An 18,528-nucleotide genomic window follows, 5' to 3' on the forward strand; every position below is an offset into this window, starting at 1 on the left:
TTGCAAAATACACTTGTAAACACAGCAAAGGCTGTTTGCTTCCAAATGAGTGAGAAACCCCATCTTTAAGGATTTAGTACATATCGTGATTGTTGAACAAGGTGTCAGCTTTACAAAGAAATTCGGACTGTATACACACACAAAGCATTGAATATTTGATGAATTCTAGTAAGTGGAGAACAGGATTAATTTATATGTCATTATTGTATTTTCCAGAAATTGTGCATCTTTGACAGTTTTGGAACCCTAGTCTTTGCAGTATTTATGGGGGTCTGGGGTAAGTTTTCTTTTTTGTTTTTTCAGTTTACTTTGCCTCTTAAAAAACCTAAGATCACACAAATGCCCCAACTTAATAGCATTATGCAGTTTTGTACAGGCTATCAAAGTAACCCACTTTTAGGACCTTGGATGGCCCAAGCTTCAGCTCCCCTACAACTCCATCTAGAACTCTTAAAGGCCATTGTATCAGTTACTGCATAAGGGACTGCCTCAAAATGTAGTAGCTTAAAACACACTTTTATAATTCTCCTCATTCTCTGGGTCAGCTAGGGGGTTCCTCAGCTATGGGCTGGCTCAGCTGACTGAGCTGGCATCTCCCCTGGGCTAGTCTGGCAGTCACCAAGCCGATTAGTATGTGGGGCTCAGCTGGGCCAGCTCATCTTGCTCCATGCTGTCCCTCATCCTCCACTGGGCGTGCCCAGGGTCTTCACATGGTAGTTGTAGGGTTCCAAAAAGAGGCAAGAGAAGACAAGCCTTAATGCATATATATTTTAAGCCTCTGGTTGCATCAAGTTTGCAAATGTCCCATCAGCCGAAGTAAGTCATGGCCACGCCAGCAACAATGTGAGGTAGTGGGAGGACTCCCCAAGGGCTTGGATGGAGGGAGGCTTGGTTCACTGGGAGCCATCATGTTCACAGTCCCACAGCTGTCTACCACCCTGACTTGCCTGGGGTTGGGGTTCTGGGGAAGTGCCAACACAGTGGTTACAGGTAAGCTTTCTTCTTTATACACTTCTATGTAAGTGAGCATTTAACAAGCATGTGCTACTCTCATAATGCTTTCACATCCCATTTAATAAATCGAACAAGTATAATCCTAAACAACATAATCGTATATAGAAGCTTTAACCCTTTGCACTCGCTTGCTTTTTTCTCAATTCCTTTATTTTAATGCTAACCGTGTTGAGTCACACTCGACATCCGAGTGCAAAAGGTTAACATTATATTTATGTAATTTACTTTGAATAGCATCATTAATGAGGCGATTATTTTCTTCAAATACAGACTTTTACATGATTAATTGATGTAAATGTTCTACCTTAGAAGAAAACATTTTCCCTTTCAAAGATAAACACATTTCCAACTTCATTGTGTAAGAGGAAAAGAGGGTTCAGCTTATAGGTCGGTGGGGGAAGAAACAGAACCAAGTCTCTTATTCTTAAGACAACACATCAGCACACGGGAATCACAGGCACAGTTCTCCACAGGCGTCCTGGGCAGTATTTCTCTTTCGTGGTGCCTGTGCCTGTGAAGGTCACCAAATGGGTCTCAGAACAGACATTGTTTGGACACTTTTTAGAGATACTAGTTGCCACTCCTGGATTAACTAGACTATCAGGTGGCCAAACTTACCTACAAAGTTACATTGCCATTCAGACACTTAGCATGTTTTGGCTGAAAACCAAATACTGGTTAATACATGACACATGGAAGAATAAAAATCAGATCCATGTGTTAAGATCCTCGGTACTTCTCCACTGTTACATACATCCGCAAAAAAATACACAACAGGGTGGGGCAAAAGTAGGTTTACAGCGGTAAGTACGTGAAACACAGTTTATTCTTGTATTATTATTTATTCATTGTTGTATTCTTTTCCATTTGAAAAAATGTAAACCTACTTTTGCCCCACCCTGTATATTAGTTTTTGCACTGCCAGACAACCCTCATATTTCCTAGCTAGCCTTGGTTTCCATGATCATTAACTACACCAGGTTTACCGAACTGACTGAAGCATAGTGAGCTACTGATTTTATGTCACCCGATTTTAGGATGCAGAAGATATCTCAGGCCTGCTTGCAGCACCATATGTGTATCGTTAAGGACATGTATGATGAAGTCTTTATTTTAAGTGCCTTATATTGCTTTTCTTGTTACCTCTGCCTTATGAGGACTGCTGCTGTGAGCCTCATTACAGAAAGCCTGAAATTGTAGAGCTGAAGAGGCAGGAGGATCCTGTGACGTTTTTCATATCACCATCCTCACATTCCTGCAGCATCTCCTTTGTGCCCAGATATATGGGGCACTTAGTGTTGTTCTGTTCCCTAGGAGTTATACAAGTTGAGAATAGAAAAGCTTTCATAAGAAATACAGTACAGCCCTAACCGGTTTGGCTCAGTGGATAGAGCGTCAGCCTGCGGACTGAAGGGTCCCAGGTTCGGTTCTGGTCAAGGGCGTGTACCTTGGTTACCGGCACATCCCCAGTAGGGGGTGTGCAGGAGGCAGCTGATTGATATTTTTCTCTCATCAATGTTTCTAACTCTCTCTCTCCCTTCCTCTCTGTAAAAAATCAATAAAATATTTTTTTAAAAAGCTTATTAAAAAAAGAAAAAGCTTTCATAAGAAATACAGTACAAATCATATACTTATTTTCACCCTTCTAGCCAGCCATTCATACTCCTAGAGTCCTGCACACCAACCCATGATTGAAGTAAAGCTTCTTAGCATATCACGCCCCACCACCCCGTTCCTTGTTGCTTCTTACCTGCCTCTATCGGATCCTCCCTGGCTCCAGGCTCTTGGCTGCATGACTGCAACTTTTCATTTTCACCTTTGAGTTCTAGTCTAGGCCTAGTGATTTCCAGAGAAACACTGGCCACCTGGCTTATAAGGGTCCAGGGAATCAAGAAGACATTACTCTAGCTAGCGGCTTTTTGGGGGCTCAGGAAATGGGAGTTCCAGACCTGTGCTAATCCTGCTGGTCCACATCAGCGAAATAGCAGCTCGCACAGCCACCTTTGCTCTGTTCAGCTCTGCTTCTGATTCAAGTGACTCACAGATGCAGGTGATGGGCAATTTACAAGTTGCATCTGGAACTCCAGCCGCAGGAGAGTCCGTGAGAAATGCAGTTCTCACTTGCAGTCTTTCCGTTAGGAAGTTGGAATAAAGGCTAAGCAAGCTCTTCTAACTTATCTACCTTTGTGAGTAAAGAGATCTGAATACTTTCAAGGCCTGTCAAAATATTCCAGCCCTTCAGCAGCAAAAAAAAATTGTTAAACTTAATTTTTTTAATTAAAAAATTTTTTAATTACAGTTGATATACAGTATTATATTAGTTTCAGGTATACAACATATACATTTATTTAAATTATGCAGTGATCACCCCAATAAATCTAGTGGCCATCTGACACCATACATAGTTATTATAATATTATTGGCTATATTCCCTTGAGCAGCAAACACAGCAACCAGAACACTCCCGTCTACCAAGAGTGTGCCCCTTGTCCTTAGATATAGCTGGACATAACGCCACCAATGCCTTAGTGACCCGAACACCTATTCCCTTTATGGGCATCTTCTTCATCTGATTATACTTTCTCTAAATGTAAGAATATCATGATTAAAAGGACAAGCTGTTCTTGCCTTAGCAGTTTGGCTCAGTGGATAGAGCGTCCGCCTGTGGACTGAAGGGTCCCAGGTTCGATTCTGGTCAAGGGCACAAGCCCTGGTTGTGGGCTCAATAGGAGGCATGCAGAAGGCAGCCGATCAATGATTCTCATCATTGATGTTTCTCTCTCTCTCTCTCTCTCTCTCCTTCTCCCTTTTTTCTCTGAAGTCAATAAAAGTGTGTGTTTTTTTAAAAAGGACAAGCTGTTCTTGACTCCCAAGGTCCTAGGCAGCCATCCCTCTTCTCTTGTTGTAACTGTGTCTCTTTAATCAACCAGAGCTTCATGGTATGTGGTTTGCCAGAGAAATAAGTTCAGTGCCTCCCCTTGGAGTTCTGCCAGGTGTTTTATTGCAGGGAGAGCGCAAAAGAAAGAGAACAGGAAACTCCTGTGTGACATCATGCAGGGTCACCCCAGGTCCTGGTGTTCTCGTTCAGGGATGTGCAGCAGTGTGACTCAGCAGGGACATGGCCAGGAGTGCTCCAGAATGTTGGGCGGCTATACCCGATTGCCATGTCTTCCAGGGACCCTGCAAATCCTCCGCTGTGTGAAATGAAGAACTAAGAAACTCCCACCCATTCCGGCAACTCTCCAGGTTTCTGCCTCTGAGGTTCAGGATTTGCTAACAACTCATTATTTTTTGCCAGGTCATTTCTTGCTTGCTTGGCAGTCCTATCACTTCCTAGGCAGAACTGCTCCTTGGGGTCAGCCTTTGGTAAACAGCACCCTTTTTACCCCTTATGTTCAAGTTCAGGGAGGACAAGGAATAGTACCCACTCTTCTTACTTCATAGTGCTGATTAGAATTGCTGATACTGCTTTTTGTGAGAAAAATACATCTTCTTTTCGTAAATCATCTCCTGTTGATACTGTTGCTAGATAGTGAGCAAATGGATGGCTATTATACTCCCATTTTAAAGATGAGGAAAGTGACACGCAGGAAGATTAACCAAATTACTCAACTCCCCCGAGGCAGAAAGTGACAAGCACAGAATAAGAGCTCTGCAAATAATTTGGCTGTCATCAGCCTTTAGATCGGTGACAAAATGCAGCGTATAGTAATAAAGCTGTAGGAAGCTCTTAGAAAGATGCATAAATATTTACTTGATTGAAAGAATGGCACTGTTCTGTCTGGGGCTTGGAATTATAGGAATGGGTTAGAAAACCTTCGTTCCATGACTTTGGTTCCACCTCACCTGACACATACAACGGGAAGAAGAAAGCCAGACTTGCAGCCTGATGCTACCAGCCCGATGAGATAAGATAGCTTCATTTCATTTATGCCTGCCTCTGGGCGTCACAGTGAGCAGGCCTTTCATGTTTTCAGTCAGTTTTCTTTAAAAAGAGAGATGACTAAAGATATAAATTCATGAAAATAAGCTGCTTTATTTTTTAAATGAAAAGTAACTTTCTTTACTTTGCAGAGAAGGAAATAGGAGATTTTTATGCATTTTTGAAAAAGGATTTCAAAAACATCTAACAGATTAAAATTGCAAAATTTAGAGGAATTACAGTAACACAAGGAAGGTATCTAGCGTGGTTCCTGAGAGGGCTCTCCCAGCAAGCTGGGTTCCTAAGGAGGCCATGATGGGCAGACACCATCTTCCCACCCGTAGTTTCTTTCCTTAGGTTGGAAGGGCCAGAGTTTCCACTGTTGTGATCTTGTGCTTCCAGTGAGTTGTAAGGTAGGACAGAACTCATGACGATTCCCTCAGTCCGTCCACCCTGACATCCTCCCAGCGGTCAAGGGGCTAGAGCCACCAGGACCTCCCCAACAAACTGGCACATTCTCCATGGCTTGTTCTCCATCTCGGCTTATGCAGACCTGTTGCCGGGCGTAGGGAAACTGGGGGCCCATGTGGTCCGCCGTAGCAGAGAATGATAGTGAGCGGGTGGTCATGCACAGAGGGGAGCAGCTGGAGTAGATGGTTCCATCCACCGGGGATCCCAGATGGTGGGGGTTCTCCAGGCTCTGGATTGGCTTCCGACAGCTCATTCATTCAGTGCCTGCTGTGTGCTAGTACTTCCGCGTGAAGAAACAAGATTCCTGCCCTGAAGGTGGCATTCTAGTGGGCATGATCAACAGTAAATGTAGAAGCAAACACAGGTCAGGATCGTGAGTGCTACCCGTTTTGAAGCACAAAAGTTGAGGTCAGCATAGGGAATAAACTGCCGTTTTTGAGAGAATGGACGCTACCACTGGACGGATTTAACTGTTTAGAAGGAAGACACAGTTGAAAGAACTTCGGGGGTGGAGAGTTCATGCAATACTAGCAGAATTCTCAAGTAAACTTAAACTTTAAGCTCTTCTACTTGATGGGGTGCATTGGGTGTTTCTCTAGGAGACGTGAGCCCAGGGGACGTTAGTAAATGGATATACTGTGCTGCTTCAGATGAAGCCCAGGAGGGTTGGCTCATGGGTGACTCGTTTGCCCACTAGGGGTCTCTTGGGGAGTAGCTGCCACATGCGGCCAGCATGCATCAGGTGGGAGGCGGGACCAGCCACGACAGCTTGATCCCCAGAGATACCTAGTGCCCTGAAGACTTTCATCCCACCGATGCCTCATTTCCTCCTGGTTGGGGACAAGGACACACATGGCTGGGCAGTTTCTCCGTGGAGTCAGCACAAGCTCAGGAGAGAGGCCCAGGCCCACGGAGAGGACCTTCCTGAGAGCAGGAGCAGCCACATCAGTCCTGCTCTCAGGGGTCTGACAGGTGGACCAGCTCAGTTTCTCTCACAAGTTATTCCCTCACAGGATTTGGGGCATTTGAGGAACTGAGAGGGTCAGGAAATAATACCCAAGGGCTCTGTGGATTTCGTCCTCCAGTGTTAACTCATCCATGGTAGCTGTTGTGCAAGGAGATGGAATTTGGGGACTATTGGGCCATTCCCTGTGCGCCCTGTTGGGGCCAGTGGATTACAAGGTAAACTACAACTTGGTGGCAGGGGAAGGGGAGGCATCATTCCTATTTAAAGAGGCTAAGAGGCCTTACATAACTCCTGCCTCAGGTTTCAAAGCTTTATTAGGAAAACTGGCTCGCAACCAAGTAGGCGGCAAGAAGTGACCTCCCCTACTAACTGAGCTCTGTGCTTCCATTAACAATAGCACCCGCGGCAGGAAGCTGGCCCTCCACCTATATTCCCTTGCAAATATTCCGGCAACCACAGCAGGCGCCGCCCAGGGTTCATGTTCCCACAGAGGCCCTGAGTGGGGACAGGACAGTTGCTAACAGTGTGCCCGGCGGAGTGCCAGAATCAGAAACTGGAAAAGCAAGCGGCGATGACACCTAAGCAAAGCGTTGGAGTTTACCTTGTAATCCATTGGCCAAAGGAAGGGGATTGGAGAGCAGGAGAGTTAGGGGCAGAGCTTGGGCTCCGGAGCCAAGAATGCCTGGGATTGATTCCTGACTCAGTACTAACCTCAGGCGAGTAGTTGAACCTGCCTGTGCCTCCGTTTCTTGATGTATAAAATGGGGATCACAATAACAATGACCTCAGAGGGCTTGGAGGGCCTTGACAGCTATTGTTTCAATAAGTTCGCAATAGCCTGTGGGGTAGGTTCCGTCTCCCCATTTTGCAGAGCAACACAAGGTCCTGCACTCTCTCCACCTGGCTGCCCCACTCTGTTCATCACCCAGCTTCTGGAAAGTACCTGGCTCTCTTCATCCCCTGGCCTTGGCATGTGCAGCTCCCTGCGGGGAAATGGCCTTAACCTGATCAGTCGAAGTCACCTCAAAACTCACATAGGCTCCCCTCCTCTGCGAGAGCCATGGCTCCATGTTGGTTACTTATTCTGGCTCTGTGTGCCCAGAGCAACCTGGGCTGACCTTTATCAAGTACCTCTTAGTAGTCTGCTGTAACTAGCACTTCACTGTAATCTCTGTACACCTAGGAGCCCCTTGAAATAGAGATTGTGTCTTTTTTCTCTTCTCAGCACATAGTAGAAACTCAAGCAGTATTTCTGGATGGAACAGTGGTAACACAGAATTTCTACACAGGAAGGGCTTAGAGGTAGCCATCTGGAAGGAGGGCCTAGAGGATTTACCCTGAAACCACATTTTCAATTAACGTGTAATGTTCTCTTTATTTCGTATTTTAAGTTATAAATCTTACAAAAATAATAAAAATTTCTAAAAGTTACTTTATGTTTTACACAAGATAGAGAAAAATACCAGTTTTCTATATTTAAGAATATTATGTTACTTTGGGGTGGCTTGGGTGGTGGTAAAGAGAGATTTGGGAATTTCTAAAGCATCCCCCCCCCCCCCCCAACTCGGGCGCATAGGAAGGAAGTGAGGGAGAGGGACGTGGGGAAGAGCAGCCTGGAGGATGGGCCGTGAACTGCTTTGAACCGTACTGGTTATTTGTGTTGTTCAGGTGGCGATGAAAAGTGCCGGAAGCCCATGCTTCAGCACTAGACACATACCTTCCGACCATCACATTGTTACCTTTCCCATAAGCTGTAGGCTCTTCACAAGAGCATTCACTTGTTTTCTGCTCTTTAAAATATTCATGTCACCTGTAAATTAGATGCTATTGACCGTATACAAGTGTTATGGGTAATTAATACTATTTAGTATAGATTTATGAAACATCAGTCATCATTGAAAGCCCACATGATCCTCTCTCTCTCTGTTAGTTACCTTGTTTTTGGAGTTCTGGAAGCGGCGTCAGGCAGAGCTTGAGTACGAATGGGACACGGTTGAGTTACAGCAGGAAGAACAGCCCCGGCCAGAATATGAGGCCCGGTGTACTCACGTGGTGATAAATGAGATCACTCAGGTAAGGAGGTAGTCTACTTATTGCAGGGTTGATGCCTGCGTCCCATCACCACTTACTCTGATGGTACATGGTGGCCTGGGTGTATTCTGGGCACAGGGATTTTTTTAAAGCTCCTCCAGGAATCCTGATGTGTACCCAAGGTGAAGAAGCTGTGCTTAGAACAGTGGACATGGGAGATAAATGTAGTCCCTTCTTTCACAATAACAGTAAAAATGAAAAGAAAAAAAAATACCAAAACAACTTGGACATAAATGTACAGTAAGTCCTCACTGGATGTCATGATAAGTTCTGCAAACCTTTAAGTAAATGATATATAATGAAACCAGTTTTACTCTAGGCCAATTGAGATAAACGAAAGGTAGGTTCCTACATCCCCTCATCAGTGTTCTAATGAAATGATGTTGAATGAAACGATATTATTTGAGAACCTGCTGTATAAGAAAAAGATGCACTGGTTTGCATCCTTTCTTTCCAATTCCAGTAGAAAATGCACAAAAAAATAGACTCTGTGACATAAATGTATGGAAAGCTACATAGGTTTTTAGAGTTAATTCTCAACTGTTCACATGCGCCTCCTTCATTATTTCAGCCCCTTTCATCCTAGGCTTAGCTGCCCCTTTGTCTTGCACTAAAGCCTCAGTCACTGCTCCCCCTTCTGGTTGGGATGTGCACAAAACAGTGTGGCTCTTTCCCTAATTTGGGGGGGAAGGATGGAAAAGGAAAACGTTTGTTGAGGTCCGCCTATGTTCAGTCACTGAGGGAGGCATTTCATATCATTGGAAAGGTAAATTTGCTGCTGCTACAAAATTTAAAACAAAACAAAAAGCCTATATATCTTTCTGTATAAATATTCCAAAGCCAGCAAAAGATGATTTTTTATCTGAATTATTGCTTCTTTCCATCAACACAGACAATTTAGAGTTGATTATACTTGCAGCAATCCGCGTAAGGACAGTGGCTTCTGAAAATGAATAACTCTTAGGAAAAAAATGCTTTTCCCAAGAGCTTCTGAAATGTCCTGATTCTAGATTTTATAAATTGAGTCACAGATTTACAGACTGTCAGCACTAAAAGGGACCAGAGGGAGCAGTTCAACTCCTCATTTCATAAGTGGGGGAACATGAGGTCCAGTTATCAAGAGAAGGTGACATTTGGCTTTGTAACTGTAACAAGCTTCGAATAATCCCCATTATGAATAACTCCCACTGTTGACTATGGAAGACAGAGCCAAAGCATGTGTTTTTGAAAGATCGTAGATTCAGAAATGAGAGCCAAAACTTAGACAGAATTGTATGTTCATAATGTTTTTTGAGTCCTGAAAAACAAGAGCTTATATTGCCAACATAAGGAAAAGACTGAAGAAAAATCAACTTGGTAATTTAAACCTGCCAATGTTACATTTAAAATTACCAACTAATAGGCTTAAATTTCCATTGTTAAAAAAATTAAAGATGGAAGTTTATTTTAACCTTTATTTTTTATGTCTCATTTTACTTTTCATGCTAATACTACACCCTCCATTGGTTTAGAGAGGCATATAGTTCAGTGGTCAGGTCTTGAGGATGAGGTTGCCTAAGTTAAAATCCAAACACAGCAAGTTATTGGCTGAATGATTCTGGACAAATTATTTAACTTCTCTGTGCCATTGTTTCCTCAGTTATAAAGTGGAAACAAATATAGTTGCTTCCTAAAATGATTGTAGTAAGGCTGAATCGACTTAATGTTTAGAACCTCCTTAGAATAGTACCTGGCACAGAGAAAATAGCACCAAACTATTTGCAGCTATTGCTGTACTATAGCTTCTCTTACTATCCAGGTAAATCCTGAGAGGTATTGATTTCTACTCTTAAAATTTTAAATATATTCATATAAAGGGAAAACTTTAAAAATTCAGTTATGACAAAGTAAATGTGTAAAGCTCAACCAAGAAACACATACTGGATACCTAGCATTTGCATACATCTGTAAGGCGTTTTGTCTTGCACGGACTCTGGGCCCTCAATCATTGCTTCACTTCTAACACCTAAGACACGCTCAGAAATGCAGCTTCACAGCTTGGCATTGTCAGGTACCCAACTCCCGAGCTCAGGTTATGGCAGATAAATTATTATTCACACTTGCATTTTCAAAAAATATTATTAAAATGAGCACTGCATATGTTTTGTTGTACGTATGTTTGAAATTGTTAACAAAAAAAAGATGCAATTATGAGGAAGAGGCTATGTTTGAAAACTAATTTTTTGAAAAATTAAATTCAGCCTAGGATATAGTGACCCATCAGGAGAAAAATCGTTTCATTGGAATAATCCCTTGATTGTCTAAACTTCTATTTTTTATTTTATTTTATTTTATTTTATTTTAATCAGGAAGAAGAGCGGGTTCCCTTCACTACCTGGGGGAAATGCTTACGTGCCGTCCTCTGTGCAAGTGCTGTCTTATTCTGGGTGAGTCCTTCACAAAATTTAATATCCAATTTTAAATGTTGAGGAAGCTGAACACTGAGCTGGAAACTATGTAATCTTATTTGTTTAAATCAGATCAGCAGTCCAGTATTTTCCAGTTTCTGGTGAAGAAGCCATATGGGAGGCACTAAGAATTCTAAAATTTTTCATCAGTAGCAACTAAAATAAAATTCAGTTATTACAAATTAATGTGTAAAGCTCTAAGAATAGTCTTAACAAAAAGATAACAGGAACTATCAAAGAAAAGGCATGAAAACTAGTGAAAAATGTAAAAGAAGCCTCAAACAAATGATTCTAAATCAAAAGACAATATTTCTAAAATATTTGAACTTATGAAATTAATTTTGAGTTTATTACTAATAAAATCATGTTAGAAATACAATGATCTGTAATATACAGAGAATTTTGTAGTCTCAAGAGTAGCCAGATTAGAGAATAGGACATGAAGCCCAGAATGGGCTCTGATATTAGTAATATAGGAGAAGGGAAATATTCTAAATCTGGCATAAGTAAAGATTATTCAATAAATACACTTGTTAGCTATTGGCAGAAAAGTTGAAGAAAGAAACCATATCATGAACCACATGCTATAATAAATTCCAGAAATATTAAAGGTAAGTAACACCAAAAATAACTAGAAATAAATATTGATGAATATGTGATCTCTAGATATAAAAAGATTTTGTAAACTTAATAGCAATGGGAGAATTTTTGGAAGAAAATATTTAACAGTTTTCATACATCAAAAGAATCTTAAGCTTAAAACACCAGAAGTAATAATTATTAACAAATAGGGCAAAGGGTTAATAACTTTAATACATAAAAAGTCCAGATCACTCCTAAGCTAATACTCAAGACCTCAGGAGCTTAGAGGCAGAGAACATGAGTACACAATCACAAAAGAAAACTGTCATGGCACATGCCAAACCTCAGTAGTAATTAGATTAGTGCATTAAAATGAGATGTGATTTTTCACCTCTCAAGTGGTGACTCAGTGTTTGAGAGGATGAAATGCAGTGATTAGCACTCTCACACCTAGGCCGTTAGAATTTTACACTGCTCTGGCCTTCTTAGAAAACCATTTGGCAGTATCAAGAGTCAAAAATATTCATATACTTTAATCTACTAATTCAGGTTTTAGAAACTTTTAATCAGGAAGCATTTCAGAATAAGTACCGTAAATGTCAGTAAAGATTTAGTCACTATATACACTGAGTGGCCAGATTATTATGATCTCTGAATGCATAATAATCTGGCCACTCAGTGTATATCCTATATAATAAAAGGCTAATATGCAAATTGTCCCCTGGCCAGGCTGGCCAGACCCTACCCATGCACGAATTCATGCACCAAGCCTCTAATATACATATGTATATTTCAGCCAAAATATTATTTTAACTCTTTATACCATGGGGTATTGTGCAACTGTGAAAAGCTATGTCCATGAAAATATTTTATGACATGTAAAAATGTCATGGTTATGATAGGCTTAAGGAAACAATGTAACTATTAAAATGACTTAATATGCAAACTACATAGTTCTGAAGGAATTGTGCCTACAGATAGATAGTAGATACATTTTTCCTATTTCTGTGTACTTTTTAGTCTTTACTTTTATAGTTAGGAATCTTTCAGTTGTGGGTGACAGAAAAATCAATCTGCTACAAAGTGGGGGTTGGAGGGTATCGGTTCCTGTAACTGACAATCTCAGTCTGAGGTCTGGCTCTGATCCAGGATAGGTACTGCAGCCCCGATGATGTCAAGGGCTGGGTTTGGTTCCATCTTTGTTCTGTGTCCTGTGGTCTCCCGCCTGGTGGTTCTGGGCACTCTCCCTTATGGTTGCAGAATGGCTGCAGTGTTCCAGAGCTCACATCACATAGAAGCCGAGAAAGGCCTCTCAGCAGCGTCCTCTAACGGAAGCTTCTCTTTCCCATGGGCACGAGTAGATATCTCCTCCCATAAGTGGCTCTTATTGGGTTGTCAGTCCTGGAGTCCATTGCTGAGGTCAATAGGATGAGATACCTACCTGTCTCAATCTAATCAGAATCCCCGGGGAGGAAGGGCAGTCTAGCCCAAACCATGGGACTAAAAGTAGAATTCCCCCCAAAAGCAAAACCTGGGTCCTTTTCTCAGACTGGAAACAGACCCCGGGCAGCAAAAGCAATTATTGTTCACTACAGAGTACTTTCAAGGTTTTCTGTGATGAGTGCATATTCACAGTTATGGTAAGAAAAGTACATTGAAGTTAGAGTGAGGAAAGGTATGTAAGAAACTTGAGGAAGGCGAATGCAAAGCTTCTCTGCCTCCTATGGAGAAATATTGAACCGGTCACGTGCCTGAAGAAGTTTGCAAACATTAAGTTTGTAAAAGCTCTGGAATGAATTAGAATTCACTTCAGAAACCACGTGGGAGGCAGCGCCATGTAGAGGTTAGTGGTCTTTGGAGTCCTTGCATTTCTCAGTTTCTTCACTTACTAGTTGCTAAATTTGGGGCAAATTGCTTAGTCTCTATGTGGCTCTCTTTCCTCCTCTGTGAAGGAGATCTGATACTGCCTCCCTCCCTGGGCTGTGTGAGGACTTAAAGATATATGTGTGCTGAGGCGAATAGTGAGCACTGAAAGAATCTTAACGATTATAATTCCTTAATAACTTCAATAATTATATGGACTATATGTGCTGTGCTGAGAGAGAAAGAATTTGATATACCCTCTCTAATACATATTTCTCAGCCTTGGAAATTTTCATATATGCACCACATATTTTTTTTTAAATGTTATTAACAGTGAAGGAAAGGAGATAATGAGAGAGGTCAGAGGAGGAAATATAATCCTTCTCTACAAACTGATGGCCTAAAAAGGTAAGAAAAGCATCTTGTTAACACTTCAGCTGCCATAATCAGAGCTAATATTTATATAGTAATTTTCATATTTTTCATGTGTCTTTACTGACAGCAGCTCACTGAGTCCTCACAAAAATTCTCTAAGTTAGTTGCTATTATGATCCCCCCCCCGTATATGGGTGAGGAGATTGAGGCCCCCAAAGGTTCAGTCATTTGTACAAGGCGGCGCCGGATTCCCACGCAGGAGGCTGGCTCCAGGGCCGTGCTTGCCATCGCTTCCTTGACTGCTCTCCAAGGGGAGCAGGGGGAGCAGTCGCCTTCCTCTGTTACTGTAACCATGACACCATTTGCTTGGTCCTAAGACTCACCCTCTTTGTGGATGTTCTCTCTTGTGGTCGTCCTCACCTGCAGTCAGACACTTTGAGTTCATGCTCTGGAGTATGTCCAAGAGGAAGATGCAGGGCAAACAGTTTCAAAACGGGACCTCGGGTGTGCACTGTTCAGTGGCAGAGAAAACCTGCCTGGTGAGGAAGTGAAATCCTAGCAACCACGTGCAATCTGTTGCTTCACACACTCCTGCTGACATGGGGCGTGCAGTCCTAAATGCAATGGGTTAGGGAAATGAAGCTTGTGCAAACGCAGGTTATGAATAGCTGACAGTTTAAGGTCTTACGATGTGAGCATGAAAAGTGTGTGAGGCTTTGATAAGCAGAGACCTGCTGCCATTTCCAGAGGTTACCCTGGGGCATCTGCACAGCTTAGGAGCTCTGGTCCTGGTCAGACCCACCCTTGGCACTAAACTAAGACGAAAGCTGGCACCTGCTGACTGACCCTGAACCAGAGATACGTTCTCTGTTGGGAGGACACATACGCCCTTAATGGAGCAAAAAAACCACTGATTCATAACCTAAATGATTTCATAAGTATACAGGGATGTTTTCTCTGGTCCTGCTATCACAAAGACTTTTTCCTTCTACCGGAACGCGTTCCCAGTTATTCCACTTTTACTCCATCTGAAGACGCACTCTCCTTTTTAATAGACCTTTTTTTTAGAGCAGCATTGCATTTACAGAAAAATTGCTCAAAGCACAGAGTTCCCATACTCCCTCACTCCCCGCACACAGCTGCTCCTACTTTAACGTCTCACTTTAGTGGACACACTCTCTTGTGACTTCCTTCATTCCTTTTCCTTTCTTTGACCTTTAACGCACTTGATTTCTGCCTCTCTTGTGGCAGTTCTGTGAGACTTCACATCACTTCACCCATGCACCTTGTCCACTTAAGGCCTGAGGCCGATTTTTCAGTGTAAAATATGACTGGGGAGTCTCACGCTGCTGTGTTTATTGTGCTTTCAGATCCTATTGATCATCGCTTCAGTCATTGGGATCATTGTCTACAGACTCTCAGTGTTCATTGTATTTTCTGCAAAACTCCCCAAGAACCTGAATGGAACAGACCCAATCCAGAAGTATCTGACCCCACAGACAGCCACATCCATCACCGCTTCCCTCATCAGCTTCGTCATCATCATGATCCTCAACATCATCTATGAAAAAGTGGCAATCATGATTACTAATTTTGGTACGTTCCTACCATAGTTTCAGTTGTGTCTAGGACATTTTCAGAACCTGGTGGACATGGAGACCATATCTTTTTGGCATTTCAATTCCAGTCTCGGAAATTTCAAGTGTAAACATATTTTCTCTGGCCTGGATGGGCAATGAAATTATCTCCAGCTTGGCATTAGTAAAAGGGACAAAGCAGAGACAATCATTATAATGTCCGAGCTTTGTATAAACAGATCAGTGCTGGGTAATATTTGCAATTACATTACATCATGTGCCCTATTGTTGAAAGTAAATAGTCTCTTTATTGCAAATAAGTGGAGCAGGGTCATGGGTCCAGTGGCAAATACGCGCCTCTGTTGCTGAGAGGACAAGCGATCATGCTGCTACATGTCTTCCCCCATTCTGTTCGCATTAATACAGCTCCATTCTCATCAGCTCTCGCTTTGGCAATAAGTGATTCTCCTCTCTGGCTTGTATCCCAGGCAGCTGCTTTGTGACCAAAGTTAAGTGCTTCCCACTCGCTGCATGTGTCTGCCCAGTGGTCATGTTCTGAGAGCGATCGGCCCGATCTGAATTCTAAACTAGGAGGGGGACCTGGTTTGCCTTCCCCAAATGCTTCTAGCAAGTTTCCCTTGTTTTGTTGGTTTTCTTCAACACCTGCCCTAAAAAAGACGAGAGAATATCATTCTTGCCCAGTTGATAACATTGTGCTTGTACATTTTAAGGAACAGTTGAATATTTCTTTTTTGCCTTGTGGGCTATATTTATGGGGGAGAAGCTCTTATAACAATGTGTAAACTTGACTTAACACAGTAGCTGTATTAAGGAGTTCAAAACAGCTTAAATGGAAACAGTGTGAATTGTATTTTTAAAACATTTTAGCTCCTATGTCTGGTTCTTTGATTAGGGTCTCATCGCTGTTCACCGTTTTTAAAACTTCACTTTTCTTTGGTTAACTCCAGAACTCCCACGGACCCAGACTGATTATGAGAACAGCCTAACCATGAAGATGTTCTTATTCCAGTTTGTCAACTACTACTCCTCGTGTTTCTACATCGCCTTCTTCAAGGGCAAATTTGTAGGTTATCCTGGAGATCCAGTGTACTGGCTGGGAAAATACAGGAATGAAGAGGTATGAGTGCAGAATTGTATTCTCTCGACAATTGAAGACAGTTTCTTCATTGTACATGCTTAGATTTTTTTTCCAGCCTAAAGAGAAGATCGGAAAAATTAAAAGGAATGATTCTGTTTCGTGTTAGAGCCATCTGATTTCTAAATTGAGATTCTTTTTCATATTCCAGTGTGACCCAGGTGGCTGTCTCCTGGAACTGACAACGCAGCTGATAATAATCATGGGAGGAAAGGCAATCTGGAATAACATACAAGAGGTGTTACTTCCGTGAGTATCGCGTCGTGTAATCCGGGATGTGGGACAGGGGATAACAGCCCGCCCAGCCGAGTCTTTTGCCTACATGTCCACGTAACTGCATGCCTACCGCTAAGGTAGCGTAGACTCGGTGCTTATTAAACGTCTCCGGACAAGATGGTCCAACCAACAGTGTAAACGTGTCTGTGTTTACACCTTCATTTCCCGTAAGCCCGTGGCTACAAATCATAGGGACCTGAAGTTTGCCTTCCGATATTTCTTCTCCTGATCTAAAACAGTGTGTTTTGAATCATCTTTTTTTCTTGTTTGAAAACTGGGAATGCTAAGTGTTAGCCAAGTTAGAGAGTGACTCAGGCTCTTCTCGTCACTGCTTCTTCTCTGTGTATAGATGTGAGTGTCCTCCCAACTCTTTCATACAAAATTCTAACATACTAAAGATATGTTAGTTGCTCTTGCTACCCAGTGCTACCCCCATCCCAAAAATACGTCGGAAGGGAGAGAAAAGCCTTTTAAGTCAGTGGCTCTTTTCACACTATTTAAATGTGTCCTAGTGAAATGGATTCCACCGTAAATGTACCTCTTTCTCCCCTCTCCACCCCCCACCCCCTCCTCAGCCCACTTGGGCCCTTGGCTAGGACTCTTGGAGTAAGAGGAGCAGCATACCCGGCACTGTGCCCGAGGTTCCGGCGGGGTCTCATCAGCACCTGGTGTTTAATAGGCACTCAGCACCCACTGAGCAAATGAGTGACTCATATGCCTAAAATCCATAATGTTAATAACTTAATAGAATTAGTAAGTTAATAGAATTGTTTGTTGGACTCGGACAACGAGCTCAGAGCTCCTCGGCCTTCCTGGCCTCACTTAATGTTGAGGCATCCCTGGGAATTCTATTCCCGACATACTTAACGAAAGTCCGGTGCAATTTCTGCATTAAGCAACTCACTCTGGAGAGATTTTTATGATAAAATGTTAAGGAAAATAATTAAAGTTAAATATACAAAATGCCAACAGCGTCATCCTTTGGTCAAAGTTTAGAAAATGGATGGCTGTAATTTTCTTCCTTTATGTTTTCTGTACTTTCCTCAATGGGTACAGACTACTTACAAGAAAAGTGAACTGTTCCCTTGAGAAGAAGTATTTTATGTGCGTTGGCTAGAGGGGGAACCAGAGACCTACAATAAGAGAACCCTGAATACAGGTATCCCTCATTGCTTTTTTAAATTCAGGAACAGTATAAACTCAGGCATGAAATAGCTTCAGGGAGTAAAGGGTGCTTGTGTTCAAAGTTAGCGAGTGGGAATCCTATAGAACATTCAGAACACAAATGGTGATTTTCTGCCGCATGTGGATTAAATGTAATAACGAAGATCAAAGAGAAAATGAGGTACAAAATACTTCACACTGTGCTCTACACCTAATAAAGGCTTTGCAGAAGGCAACTTATTACGATGCTGTTATGCTAATAGGCCCGGTAAATTCCTAGGAAAATTATTTAGTAACCCCTGCTGGAGGGAGGAAGCGTCTGGTGTATTTTTAAAAATTGCTCCAGGCGAGTCTCACGTGCAGTCAAGACGGATGTCCCTGCACTAGAATCATGACCCAGTAGATAGCCCAAAAGACCAGGGGCGATGATGGACGGACTACAGCCCAAGATTTCCTTCCACGGATGAGTGGCTCATGCAGGAAGACTGAACAGGAGGCTTAGCGTCTGTAGCTCAGGAAGGAAAGCTCTTCAGAGAGACTGTGACCTCTGACGTGACTAGTTCTGGGTGAGGGAAGGCAGGACAGTAAGTACCAAAGGGAAGCGCCAGATGAGTCAGTCATGC

The 18,528-nt window shown here is 42.5% G+C and overlaps 1 protein-coding gene across 2 annotated transcripts in view; it reads left to right on the forward strand.

Moving 5' to 3' along the window:
- The window catches only part of ANO6 (anoctamin 6), a 187,548-nt gene that overhangs the window by 147,656 nt on the left and 21,364 nt on the right, over positions 1–18,528 (forward strand). For both annotated transcript variants that reach the window (XM_079775705.1, XM_079775706.1), the window contains 6 exons: positions 217–277; positions 8,305–8,447; positions 10,814–10,891; positions 15,103–15,328; positions 16,278–16,447; positions 16,617–16,714. In XM_079775705.1, coding sequence (XP_079631831.1) covers positions 217–277; positions 8,305–8,447; positions 10,814–10,891; positions 15,103–15,328; positions 16,278–16,447; positions 16,617–16,714 — 776 coding nt within the window. The remainder of the gene's footprint in view (positions 1–216; positions 278–8,304; positions 8,448–10,813; positions 10,892–15,102; positions 15,329–16,277; positions 16,448–16,616; positions 16,715–18,528) is intronic.

Source organism: Cnephaeus nilssonii (genome assembly GCF_951640355.1).
Source record: "Cnephaeus nilssonii genome assembly, chromosome: 6".
In the NCBI taxonomy this organism is placed as follows: domain Eukaryota; kingdom Metazoa; phylum Chordata; class Mammalia; order Chiroptera; family Vespertilionidae; genus Cnephaeus; species Cnephaeus nilssonii.